Source organism: Numida meleagris, chromosome 19 (genome assembly GCF_002078875.1).
Source record: "Numida meleagris isolate 19003 breed g44 Domestic line chromosome 19, NumMel1.0, whole genome shotgun sequence".
Lineage (NCBI taxonomy): Eukaryota > Metazoa > Chordata > Aves > Galliformes > Numididae > Numida > Numida meleagris.
Window position 1 is genome coordinate 3,463,896 of NC_034427.1, and position 12,825 is coordinate 3,476,720.

General features: G+C 46.1%; 1 protein-coding gene across 6 annotated transcripts in view; it reads right to left on the bottom strand.

Moving 5' to 3' along the window:
- Positions 1 to 12,825, bottom strand: part of ARHGAP40 (Rho GTPase activating protein 40) — a 39,454-nt gene that overhangs the window by 12,136 nt on the left and 14,493 nt on the right. For all 6 annotated transcript variants that reach the window (XM_021416521.1, XM_021416519.1, XM_021416518.1 and 3 more), the window contains exons 2-3: positions 4,531 to 4,733; positions 19 to 236 (exon numbers count right to left, since the gene is read on the bottom strand). In XM_021416521.1, coding sequence (XP_021272196.1) covers positions 19 to 236; positions 4,531 to 4,711 — 399 coding nt within the window. In that variant the 5' untranslated portion in view covers positions 4,712 to 4,733. The remainder of the gene's footprint in view (positions 1 to 18; positions 237 to 4,530; positions 4,734 to 12,825) is intronic.

A 12,825-nucleotide genomic window follows, 5' to 3' on the forward strand; every position in this document is an offset into this window, starting at 1 on the left:
CTCAATCAGCCAACGTACCCCAGAGCCAACCACTCCAAAAATGTCCCGGACATCCCTCACAGGAGGCTTGTTCTTCCTCCTCCGGGAGCGGGAGTAGGTATCCAACCTTCGCTGCACGGCAGCAGCCTGGGTCTTCGTCAGGGTGGAGAGCAGCGCGTTGTCGTTTTCCGAGGCATGGTCCCCAATGAGGTCTGAGAGCCCCGCGTCCTGGAGCCACTCCGCTTCGGCTTCTCCCTCTGTGAGGCAATGGATGAGGAGGGGGAGCAAGAAGAGAAAGAAGAGCAATTTGAGTACTTGAAACATCAGCACATCAGAAGGCTGAGCACCTTCCTCCCTAGGGGGCAGCGAGACATCACTGGGAGTCACAACTTCTGTGGGTTGCCAAGGCTGTTCTCAAAGCTCTTCTTTTATTTGCATGCACTGCCACTACTCCTTTGCTGTTTCACACTTTTAAGTACATTGCTACCCAGACAGTCACTCGACAACAGCAGAAGTGTTATTCCTACTCCACACATTGACTCTGTGTCCACGTCTATTCAAAACGTCACTACAATTAAAGACCACTTCCAAAGTGAAGTGTGAGAAGCCTGGAGACAGTAACAGCAGCATTATTCTAACAAGCTCACCCCACTCCATTCCTCAATATAAAGTTTCTCTTCAAACACAGAAGGATGCCTCCCTTATTGGATGTGCCTTTTGTGAAGTGAGAAAGCGCCCTGAGCAAGGCAGTTACTTGAAATCCCTGGATTTCAAGTAGCAATTCAGAACAAAGAAGCAGTTTAGGAGCTGGCTTCTGCTTTAATAGAGTGAACACCAGAGGGCCTGTGCCTTTTCAGTTCTAGGTACCGCATTCATTCACTGCAGGCAGCTCCAGCACGGCTCTAAGGTCATACTCGGAAAAAGAAAAATCACAACTGAACTGACTGAAAGGGAATAGCTCGTTCCCATTCTTCCTTCCTGAAGGAAAATGATATTTCCTCAACCATCACAGCTGCTCAGGCAAGATTTCATTATTGTTGCATCCATAATGAAGCCACACAGGTCGTCCTGTGAGTGAGCGAGGAGACCACTGTTTCATCACAGCACCTAGAAACATCCTCTGAAAGCTGAAAAAGAGTTGAGTGGAGCAACAATATCCTTTTGCAAGCTGCATGAAAACAGAACTCTGTTCACAGAATCATAGAATTAGCTAGGTTGGAAAAGACCTACAAGATCATCCAGTCCAACCATCCACCTACCACCAATTACCCCACTAGACCATGTCTCTCAATGCTATATCTAAATGTTTCCTGAACACCTCCAGGGACGGTGACTCAACCACCTCCCTGGGCAGCCCATTCCAGCGCCTGACCACTCTTTCAGAAAAGTAGTGTTTCCTAATGTCCAGCCTAAATCTCCCCTGGCGCAACTTGAGGCCATTCCCCCTCGTCCTGTCACTAGTTACAAGAGAGAAGAGGCCGACCCCCAGCTCACTACAACCTCCCTTCAGGTAGTTATAGAGAGCGATGAGGTCTCCCCTGAGCCTCCTCTTCTCCAGACTGAACAATCCCAGCTCCCTCAGCCGCTCCTCATAAGCCCTGTGCTCCAGACCCCTCACCAGCTTCATTGCCCTCCCCTGAACACGCTCCAGGGCCTCCAAATCTTTCTTGCAGTGAGGGGCCCAAAACTGGACACAGTTCAGCACCACACCATCATAAATAGAGCTGGACTTGCAGCAAACTGGCTAACTTTCCTGCGTGGTCTTAACTTTGGTTACTTGTCACGTTCAGTTCCACTGGTCCTGCTCGGCTGGGTACAGCTCCTCACACACGTGTAGGGTTGGACTCTTGGCCCCGTTTAGGAACTCTCCCTGTACAGCTGTTTGTCCTACTTCCACGATTTCACAGAAGCACAGTGAGCAAAAGACTTCTCAGTTATTTTTTCCTTGGGAACTACAGGAAGTTAGCGTATTGCTTGCAAGTTTAGAAAACGTCCAAATCCAGTCATAACAGGAAATGAAGGCAATACACAATACCAACCAGAAGACCATGAATCGGACATCCGCTTGAGCCTAACGCCCCATCTGATGCCAAAGCACCTCAGATGTTAATTTATCCACTTAGTATTTTTGGCCTGATCATGTTTACCGGTAGCACAAAGGGAAACGATTAAAAGAGGTTATTTATGGGGAGAAGAGGAAAGCCAGAGAGGAATGGGCCTGAACTGATAAGTCCATAGAAGTTTGTTGCAGAAGTGGCTGCAGATTGAAGTTTGGAGAGCTGTTAACATTTGCCTTGTGAGATCCAGACAAGCAACAGTCGGGGAGACATGATTGGGAATAAATATGCAAAACCAAAGAGCGTCATTTGCAAGAACTTATTTGAAACATGAGCTAATCAAAACCAGAATTTATAATAATAACTACGTTCCATTTAAAAAAAACTGAATGACAGCCAAGCATTCTGCAACATCAGAAAAAACATTACGGGAAACTTCCCACTTGTTTTTCAAAGGAAGAGGAGAATCAGTCTTTGCAGACTTCTCAGATATGACTACACGTTACAATGGGAACAACAGGTATTTCAGTGCCACCACTGCACACGGTGCATACGTTATCAATCTGCTGTGCCAACAGATCATGAAACCAACTGGAACAGACAGGGAGGAACTAACACCGCTCTTGCCTCAGGAAAATGCTCCTTTTTGCTTGTAGGTGAGGCCACAAGCACCAAACACCAACACCTTTCTGCTGACCCAGTTCTGCAAGGCTGCACGCCTGCCTCCCCTAACAGCTGGTCACAAGGCAGCTTCCCATCATGCCACCCCTGACAATGCTCATGCAGGAGACCAGCATTTCCAACTGGGTCAGCATTTTTGCAATGCCTTATCTCCACGTAGCCTCCATGCCGTCTCCTTATTGCGATTGCTATCAGGGATTTATCACACTAAGCCTTACCACCTCCAGACAGAGCTGCTAGCTGCTGCCCCAGCACGGCTTCTTGGGCCGCATGCAGACAGCCACAGCACCTTTGGCTCGAAGCATCCACACTGCATTGCCACTTGCCAGTGCTCTGATCAGAGACTGCAAAGACATGAAAGCCAGAAGGCACCAGCCAAGCCCGGCTCCCTGCATGCACACCAGTCTGAAGGTTCCCCTCGCTGCTCACGCTTCGAGCACCACGCGCATTTGACTGAACTCCTTCCCAAAGGCGCCCAGAGGCCGAGCACATCGCACTGCTTCCCCAGCCTGCTAGGAAGGCTTCGTGACTCAGAGCATTATTTCGAGTTTGTCCGGTTACAACTGCTGATTAACCAGTAAGCTCTTACCTGTGAGATTAACACACAGCATTAAAGGAAACTTTTCCTTGTGTCTCTGCTTACACGCAGCAAACAGATTGCCTCTAGCATATCAGTATTTCGGATATCCTAGACAGCCTTTCATCTAATGGCATGGGGCTTCTCCTCCAGAGTCTCCTCCCAGACGCACTCAGTTTCTGAGTCACTTCTGTATCTCTTTCAGTTCTAAAGCACTTAAATCCTTCCTGTAAGGACAATGGCAGTGGGCCTTGAAGTTCACAGTGCCTTGCTCAATGTGCTCAACACAGACTACCTTCCTACCCTGTTCTCCAGGGCCCCTTTATGATGCCAGGATAGCTGTTTGCTCTTCCCAAGGGCATCACACTAGGACTTTCACTCAAACATTTCTCCATTACACACATGGCTCTCCCCAGGCCAGATGCACAGCTGCAGGCTGTACAGGCTGCAGTCACAGCCCAGAACGAACACAGGCAACATGTGACCTCAATCCATGGGACCACCTGGTGCTCATCGTCCATCCCTCCTACAAAACCACAGGATGCTATACTTCCCACGTCAGAAGGCAAGTGGTCCAGATTCCAATTATTTCAGGACTTTGGAATCACATCTGTGTGACAGAAAACCCATTAGAAACATCCCGTGTACAAGAAGTGGTCTTTAAAAGAATAAAAAAAATAAAAAATTATCAGCAAGACCACGTGCGGATGTACCCAAGCCATTCTGGACGTTTATTATGGTTCTCTGAACAATGAATCACAGGAGGAAGTCTGCCTTCCACAACAGCAGCTCTGGTAAAAGCCACTGTGGTGAAGTCTCAGATCCACGCACACAAACAACTCCTCCTAAATGCTGCTGGCTGTCAAAGCGTGCTCACCACACAGCCACCTCACAAGGAGAGCACCACACTCAGTGGCAGCTGCTTGAAAAAGTCTGGAGCCTTGAATATATTTCTGACCACTCTTCAGAGTCAGCTTTTTTTTTTTTCCCCTTTCTTTTTTTTTTTTTTTTCCTTGGAAGCTGAAACTAGATGAGGCCAGCACTCCTTTTATGTAGGGAATCAACCATCTTCCAATGAAAAACATATAACATCCATACATAGATACATCTGTGGTTTGATAGGTAACATTCTAACCACGTGCCAACAAGTTTTTCAATCACTGAGGTGCGTAAGAGAATTTCTGAAGATGAATACCTTCCTTCCTCCCCTCACTCCCAACATTTTTGGCAACCTACCCTCTTGTGTTTTGACATCTGCAAGGCTGCATTCCTCTTGCTCGGCTTCAGTGCTCTGTTTAATGTTCTCTACTTCCAGCCAAAAGCTCTCCATTGGCAAGTTGTCCAAGGAATCTACCCTGGAAGTCATGTCCTCCGACAACGGGGAAGCCAAAGGGCTCTTCTGAGGAAGCTGGCTCATTTTGCAAGGACAAGTTCTGGTACTGAAAGAGGAAGAGATAAGGAAGAGAGATTAAGCTACACACGATTCAGGTAGGCATTCACAATACATCAACCTTCGTTGTTAAATGGCTGCAGCCAAACAGAGGTAAGTGCTAGACTTCCTTTTCTTAGTGCTTGGCAATAACAGACAAGGTCGAGATCAAATCCACCAGAGGAGGGCAGATAACTACTGTCCCAACCCACGGGAGGACACAGTCCCAGCACAAGCTTTCCCATGCTGTCCTTCCAGCAGCCTGAGATACCTCCTGTCGTTCCCAGCCTTGCTCCCAGGATCCCCCTCCAACCTTGCACAGACACTGCCTTCACAACCAAGGTGTTTCCAGCTTTGCACATGTGTGCTCTGCTTATCTGGCGAGTCTGACAGCTCCCAGCTGCAGCTCAGCGACCTCGGGAGGTTCGTCCTCTGTATGCAAAAATCAGACACGGCTCCGTACACTGCAGTTCAGTTCATGCAATAAACTGCTCGCATGTTTGAGGCCCTTTTTTTTCCTGCCCAGACCAGATTTTTCAGCTACAAAGCAGTAGAAGAGTCCTCGGAAACCCAAACATACAAAACTTTCTTATTATCCTGCTGATTAATTCATGGCCAGCCCAAGTCCCAGGCTGGTGTAGCTCAGCCAGGTTCTCAACATCTCTGAAGGAAATTGTGAGTTTCTCATTATTTAATAAAATAATGCCTCTCCTAAAACAAATTTTAATTCTCTTCAAAGGGCTGCAAGTCATTGCAATCCTGCTGCACATCTTTTTAAAAGACAAGGGAAAAAAAAAAGGAAGGGATAAGTGTACCCTACTTATAAAATCCCTCTATGGTTCAACTTACAATACACAATTCAAGAAACTGCACACTACAGCAACGCTGGATGGCTTGAAAAACATTACCAGGAATATCTATGAACAGCCAACGCCACCAAACAGAGCAGAACTGCTTTCCAGTTGCATGACAGAAAAACAGATCGAGCCTTATGCCTCGAAAAACCATGATGGCAACACTATCACTCAAATCAATTTCACCTCCCAGCTCCAGAAGGACCAAGAAAATTAGTGGGGGCAAAACATCTGGAAAGTTTAAGTTCCCTTTATGCTGGAAAGCCATTACTAGCAGTTCTGGCACTAAATTAAAAGAAGCATTCCAAATCTTGAAATATTAAATTTGAAGACCTAACAACTGGATGGCACGTGTTGTAGGATACTCTGTGCTTCTGGTTACGCGTGCACTTGCATATTATGCCCACACTTTTCTAACAAGCGTGGAAGCAGCCTCTCTTCTAAAGGTCAAACCTAAAGCGATAACCATCAGTGCAGGAACATCTGGAGCCGGCAGCAGCACTGAGAGCACAACTAAGAAGTCTTTTGTTTGTTTTACAGGGACACAAAAGTTAAAGATTGAAAAGAGCACTTACACCACACAGCCCACCTCTGACAAGGGCAGAGGTGCCTCGTTTGTTTATTATCCATCCTCATCTTTTTACCCTCCCTACTCCTGGATATCCAAATACCAGCCTTGAAGCTGGGATCCCACTCCACAGCCCGGCAGAGCACTTCAATGTTCCAACCAAGATTTTTATTTCTTTTCAGTCTTCATAGTTCACATCCATTTTTCACAGTTCTAATACAGCTACCATCCCAAATCATGATTTTCTCTTTCAACTTTCTACCTGTATCTTTCTCCATTCAGATAAGGAGTTAGGAGATGGTTACAGTTAAGATGAGGAGTCAAAATTTTAGATCACTTGGCTTGTATTAACTCTTCATCTTTACTACTCCTCTGCATCTCCTTGCATTAGCTGACAGCCTTCCCTTAAGAGGATTAGGTTTAAACAAAGCCACCTTGCTACCATCAAAAAACCCATTTCAATGTAACATTGCCATGATAGCCCATTATAATGTTATTACATGATAGCCAAGAGCAATCACCACTTGCAACAAGAGATTAGGAGGAGGATTTTTGATAGTATCGAGGAACCTGGGTTTGGCCAGTATCAGTACGAGGAGCACTATGGCAGCCAAATTTGCACTGAAGAGCAGTCCCTCAGAGCGTAACACAGAGTAGGCTAAGGAACTGTCTCACAGGCTGCCCTAGTTGTTCTGCTAAGGGCATTTAGCAGGCACATAACTACTCTTCTTGTCATAAGATGCTGCACTATACCATAGTGGGTGGGATCTTATAGATCTAAGTAGCTGTATAATGTGCTTTTCCTCCATGCTCAACCAATTCAGAGCAGGCTCATCTAGCATCCCAGGGATCTCCATGGATTCAGGCCAAAACAGAACTGATATCCAGGTTGGCAGAGCCTGCCTGAGAACCAAGCAGCAGCTTGCATCAAGTGCACGCTCAGCGGGAAGCCTGCAGCACACGTAGCTCTAACAATGCCTTCCCTGCACCTGCCACAGGCCTGCCTGGAAAAAATAAAAAAACCAGAAAAACCTACCAACATTTTAAGCCATGTTCTGCATGGCTTAACCCAGATATCCCAGATCCTGAACGCAGCATCCTGGCAATGCTTTGACTGAGTGGAGCCACACTCATGGAAAGCATTGGGGCAGATTTGTGGTGTATGTCTGAGAAGGGTCCCAACGTCCCTACAGCACAGATCATCAGGCGATACTTTTGCCACCAGCTATTTCTGATCTACCAGCACCTTCTGTCCATATCAGTACAACGTAATACTGGTCCAAGGACACAGATTTGTTTTGTTAGACCATAATGAATTGCTGTAAGCACACCTGTCCCTCTCTGTCTTGTGCTTCTGCACCATCCACCGTTAACTTCCTTCCTTCCACTGCTGGTAATTCCCATCACCTAGCAGTCCCTGCACCAAAAAGCTCCCCTGCTAACCACACACTATGTCTCTTGTAGGGGAGACATATTTGAACCACCTGTATGTTGAACAACCCAGAAGCCATCTTAACTCTTTTCTCAGCATCTCTGCAGAGTGATGCACTGGACTCTATTTCACCAAGGTGCAGGATGCTAATCTCACAAAGCAGCTCTACACAGCATTACCAGGATCCGAAGCCCAGCTCTACAGGTGCTAAGCTAACACTATTGTTCCAGTCTCACAGAACAACACCAAAGCAAAAATGAGGCCTTAAAATTTTAAAAATGGTTTATTTTCTGATCTGTCTTTTTTTCCTGAACACACTGCTTTATCAACCCAGCTAGCCAAGTGGAAGGTTCATGTGAGATTCAGTGCACCTAAGAGATTGTTCTTCCTCATTACATTCCCAAGTCAACGGAGGGCAGTCTATGACGTATAAGCATAGCAACAGTTTAGATTTAAAGTGTAGATTGTTGGCTTAAAAGGTTAATCACCCAGTTGCAACTGGGCAAAGAGTAAGTGGAATAATCAGGTTCACTCAGATGCACTGCAAACACACACACAAGCTTAACATTATAAAGTTTTAAAAATTAACCCAGCAAAAAATGAACATGGTGGAAAGATCTAGCTAAGGGCAACCATAAAGGAACGATTCTGGCAGGACCGACCATCCCAGTGGAATACGCTGCTCTTGTTGGAGGGCACTAATTGCAGTGGGGCTCCAGATTCATTCAGCTGCCTCACCTAACACACCTAGTCTGGATTCAACAGCATTACTGGCAGTTATGAGACATGAATCTAGACTGGCACAGACCTCCTATGGTTCATTTTCTCATTTCTTCTACAAATCTTCTCTGACTTGTAACATTTGGAACACTGGAAGCCCTTAATAAAGGCCAACAGAATGCCGGTGGCTCACCAGTCCTGAACTAGAATATGAAATCTCAGAGTAGGTTTCGATCTGTTCCTAGATACTGTCAACACGCCGCAAATATACTGTAAACACTCATGCAACTCTTGGCCCTCTTGAATGTCAAAATAAAATAAACACTGTTGCTATGCATTTGCTCATTCCAGGGTTGAATCATGCCCATCAGAGGCCGTCTCAAAGATCTGTGGCTGCCCAGGCTACATCACTGCTTGCTCAACCTCCTTCCCTCGCTGAAACACCTCCCAAGCAGATGAACAAATAAAGAAGGTTCTTTCTAAGTATTTCACACAAAACAGAAGGTGACCAGTGTAAGTGAAGAAAATAGAATTCCTTTCATACTGTTTCCAGAAAAAGCTTAGGTGAAAAAAAGGCAACACAGACAGAAGAATTAAGTCTATACAAGGCAGCCCTTCCACGCACAATCACCAAGTTTTAAGGACATCCCCAAAAATTTGGAGTACAAAGAAAGACACATATGAAACAAAGAAATAGATGGAAGGAGTCTGAATTAACCTCAAGAGCAAGTCAGGAACAGCACACCAAAACACATCAGTGCGCTTCAGATTCCTGGCACCAAACAAACTCTTCTGAAAGGAAAAAAGAGAGAAATTATTTTATCAACTGGTTGCAGTATTTTGACAGATAAAGAAACTGAGTTGGAGAACAAAAATATGTCAACGTCACTAAACACGCACATCTTACCAGCTTTCAATTTGCTGCAAGGTCAAAAACAATCAAAGAGCACAAGAGCACAAGATTAAAGGAAACAAAACAAAACCAGCAAGTATGCACGTGTAGGAAAAAGCCCCTCTTAATTTGCTTGCAAGATCCTGAGCAAGCAGTTTAAATCCAGCTGAAGAACTCGGAAGGTCAGACCATCACAGTTCACAATGTGATAGATTTTCTTGTTTAAAAGTCAAGCAGTAGGATAAAGGTATCAAGAAACAATGCACAGCAGTGTTTGAAAAAGAACAAAAAATCCACAAGTCTAATATATCAGTATACTTAGATAGATAGATCTTACTTAAGGAATTGGAAGTTTAAATCTCAGTCTTTCTTTCAAATACATAAATATTAATATGATAACAGAACCTGGCTGAAAGATATCAGTGCAGTTGTCAAGACCTCAGATGAAGCATGCACAATTAGCTACATCATTCAGAATTACAATTTGCAGCACACGGATAGCAAGTATAACACAAGAGACGTCCGGCGGGCAAAAGCTCCGTAACTTCTCTACAAACAGAACAGAATCGGTTCAGAAGTCACCCAAAGGACTATATCAAACTGTTGCAAATCCTTCAAGTCTGACTCTAAAGACTGACCCTTATCCTTTCAATCCTCTGGGTTTTGTGGGCAGTCTCCAACATAGGCTGCATCCCCCTCCACCCATGGAGAGGAAGAGCAATACTGGAGTGCTATTCAAGCTTCTTAGATCAGACCAGAAAAGTAAAGACAGCCTAATTATCAAGCTACCGTGGCAAAGATGAACAGAAACTTACCCCATATACTCAGCACGCTTAACTTTCACTAGCTTAACTAAGCCAAGGCTTAGAACCAGAATCAAAGCAATCTCAGCAGCAGTCTGCCACTGCTGACATACCTTTGCGTATCTCTGACCACAGGGGATTTGCTCATACATCTATCACTGACACACACTCCGTCTCAGAGGGTAACACCACAGAAAACCATAGGGCCCCCAGCCCACTTTGTGCTGCTGCCAAACCCCACCTGTGTTTGCATTAAGGCCTTTTAGCAGGGACTTCCTATCCAAGGGATGACACACTTGAAGGTATCTACAGCACGAGTGAGAATAGTTAAGATGTCACTACTACAGTTTGCTAATAAGATTACAGCTTGTTTTCAGTAACACAGCAATCAGTTCATCAAGATCTTCCATTATGCAAGCAGCTCTGGGAGCAGTGTCACTTCAGGTCGTTTTGAAGGAGCCTGTTCTGCAAGAGATAACGAGGACACGCCGGATGGCTCTGCATGGAGGAGTCACTGAGAGCAGGTCCAGCTTTCCCCTATCACCACCACAACAACACGGCCACTCCCCAGCTCCTGTCCCGACATCCCGAGCGACACCAGAAAGACAAAACAGTGGTTATCTGCCCAGCACTGAAGCGACTGAAATCCTTCAGTATTGCAGCTTTTGTGTAAGGCACTGCTTTAGCACTGCATCCTCATCACGGCTTGTGCCGGGCTTCAACTCTTGAGATAACGTCCAACACAGCACTGCAAGTTTCAAATAAAGCATAAGTTGCAATTTACCTGGAAGTAAGTGTTTAAGGGCGAAGAAACTCCTCCTCAACACTCACGTCCCAGCCCTCAATCTGAAACAGGCTTATCTCCACTCTGCCTCCTAGGTGTCTAAATAAGCAAGCCAAGGAAGAGCAAAATTTGCCTGTAATTACAGATCTGCCTGGAGGTCTCTCAGACCGAAACTGAAAGCAGAATAAACATGGGATTAATAAGCCCATGCAGATACAGACAAATCAAAAACAACTAAAGCCACGTTTAGTTCAGTCTGTCAGCTCCTGACAGACTGCTCCACCATGTTCAGATTTGCTTTGGCCTTGGAAGCCACAAGCCATGCCCTCTCTGTTTTTTGTTTCCCTGTAACGTTCCTGCACTGGTCCCTGCCCGCTGCTCACTGTCCCTGCCCCAGCAAGGTGTGCCAAGCAGGAAAGGATTTCAGCACGCAGACATCATGCTGGGAGAAAGGGGCACAGGGAGAACAACAGCTAGCAGCACTGCAGTACTCAGTGCCATTTTGGACTGATCTGTTGTACATTTACGCAAGATTCGTTAACTAAGAGGCTACTCATGCCCGTTAGTGACTTGTCTGTCACAGCCCTGCAGTGCCAGGGACTTCAGCAAGGCTGCAATGAGTCAGTGCCTCCCAGTTACTAAACCCATCCCCAAAACACGTGCCTGCTACCTTACATCAGACGAGATGCACTTCCTTTACTCCCGTCACCTGTGACTTTAGGCAAGATGCTCCACGCGTACACCTCAGCTTCCCATGTTCGGAGAAGAGCAGGAGAGCGGCCATGTAGCTTTCGGAGCATGCCTGGATCCTCTACAAAAGGCATTCTCGACTTGGTTTTGAGATGATTCATTCAAACAAGGAGTTTTTACAAAAGCACAGATTTACCTGAACATCTCACAACTGCATTAATGTTGTACTTAACTTCTTCTCATGACGAAGCCCATCCCAACCAGCTGTGCCTACATTAGAGCAAAGAACGCGCAATGATAACGCGTTGTTCCAATATATGAGAACAGGCAAGGGACTACAAAGAGGCGACAAGAGTAAGCTGCTGGTCAGCACAGAACAAGGAGGGGTTGAGAGGTACACTACAAATCGAGCTACACTTCGTGCATAAGAGGCCTAGGGGTGCCAGAACATGGAAAAATGAGATACAAAGCCCTCACTTGGATTTCTCACATGAGTTATAATGCCTAAGACAAACTGCTTGGCTATTATACTGCCATGAAAAGCCTCCACTCGCTGATGACCTATAAATAGCCCTTAACTGGAGGCCAAGTAGTGAGAGGAAGAAACGCTGGCTGCGCAGAAAGCAAGCCTTCCAAGAATAGCTACCAAGCTGGGAGTGGATCCCAAGCAGCTGCTGAGGGCAAGATAACCCCCTGCAGCAGCAGCAAGCCGGGGTCCTGCCTGCAAAGCCTGCCCCCGCACAGCACAATGCTGGGCACCAGGAGCACTGGGATGGGGAACGCTGGGGCAGCAGCTGCCTTTTGTCAGGAGCACTTTGGGGACGTGACAACACCGCACGCTCCAAACGGGAACGCAGCGAGCATCCTACAGTGACTGCTGCAAAACTGAAGAGTCGTTAAAGGTAATTAATCAGACCACGAGGATGTTCCACGCACCATTTCACAACTGCCTCATCGTACAGGCATATGACAGCTCTGTGCCACCGCAGGAGCGTGGGTAAGCGTGGGACGTATCTCACTTGCTGTCAGGGCTGGATGAATGGATACTAAGTGCCACTGGTAACAAGTCCTGGCCAAAGCTAGTGAGCAAACGGGGTGTTCTGCTGTTGCACCTCCTCAGATCCAACCACAGAGTTACTCTGGCACCAGTACACACACATGCTGGAACAAACCCAGCTCGCTTGGCATAAAACTGACATCGTTAATGGACAAAGAAACCCTGCAATAGTCTTCAAGCATTAGTTTAGCTCTCTTATGCATGGATAAGTTAAAGTAATTTACTATATTACTGCTATGTCGTTCCCCTCAAGATTTATTTTTTTAATCTCGAATTTTGACCAGGATCTTCTCAAGCCGTCC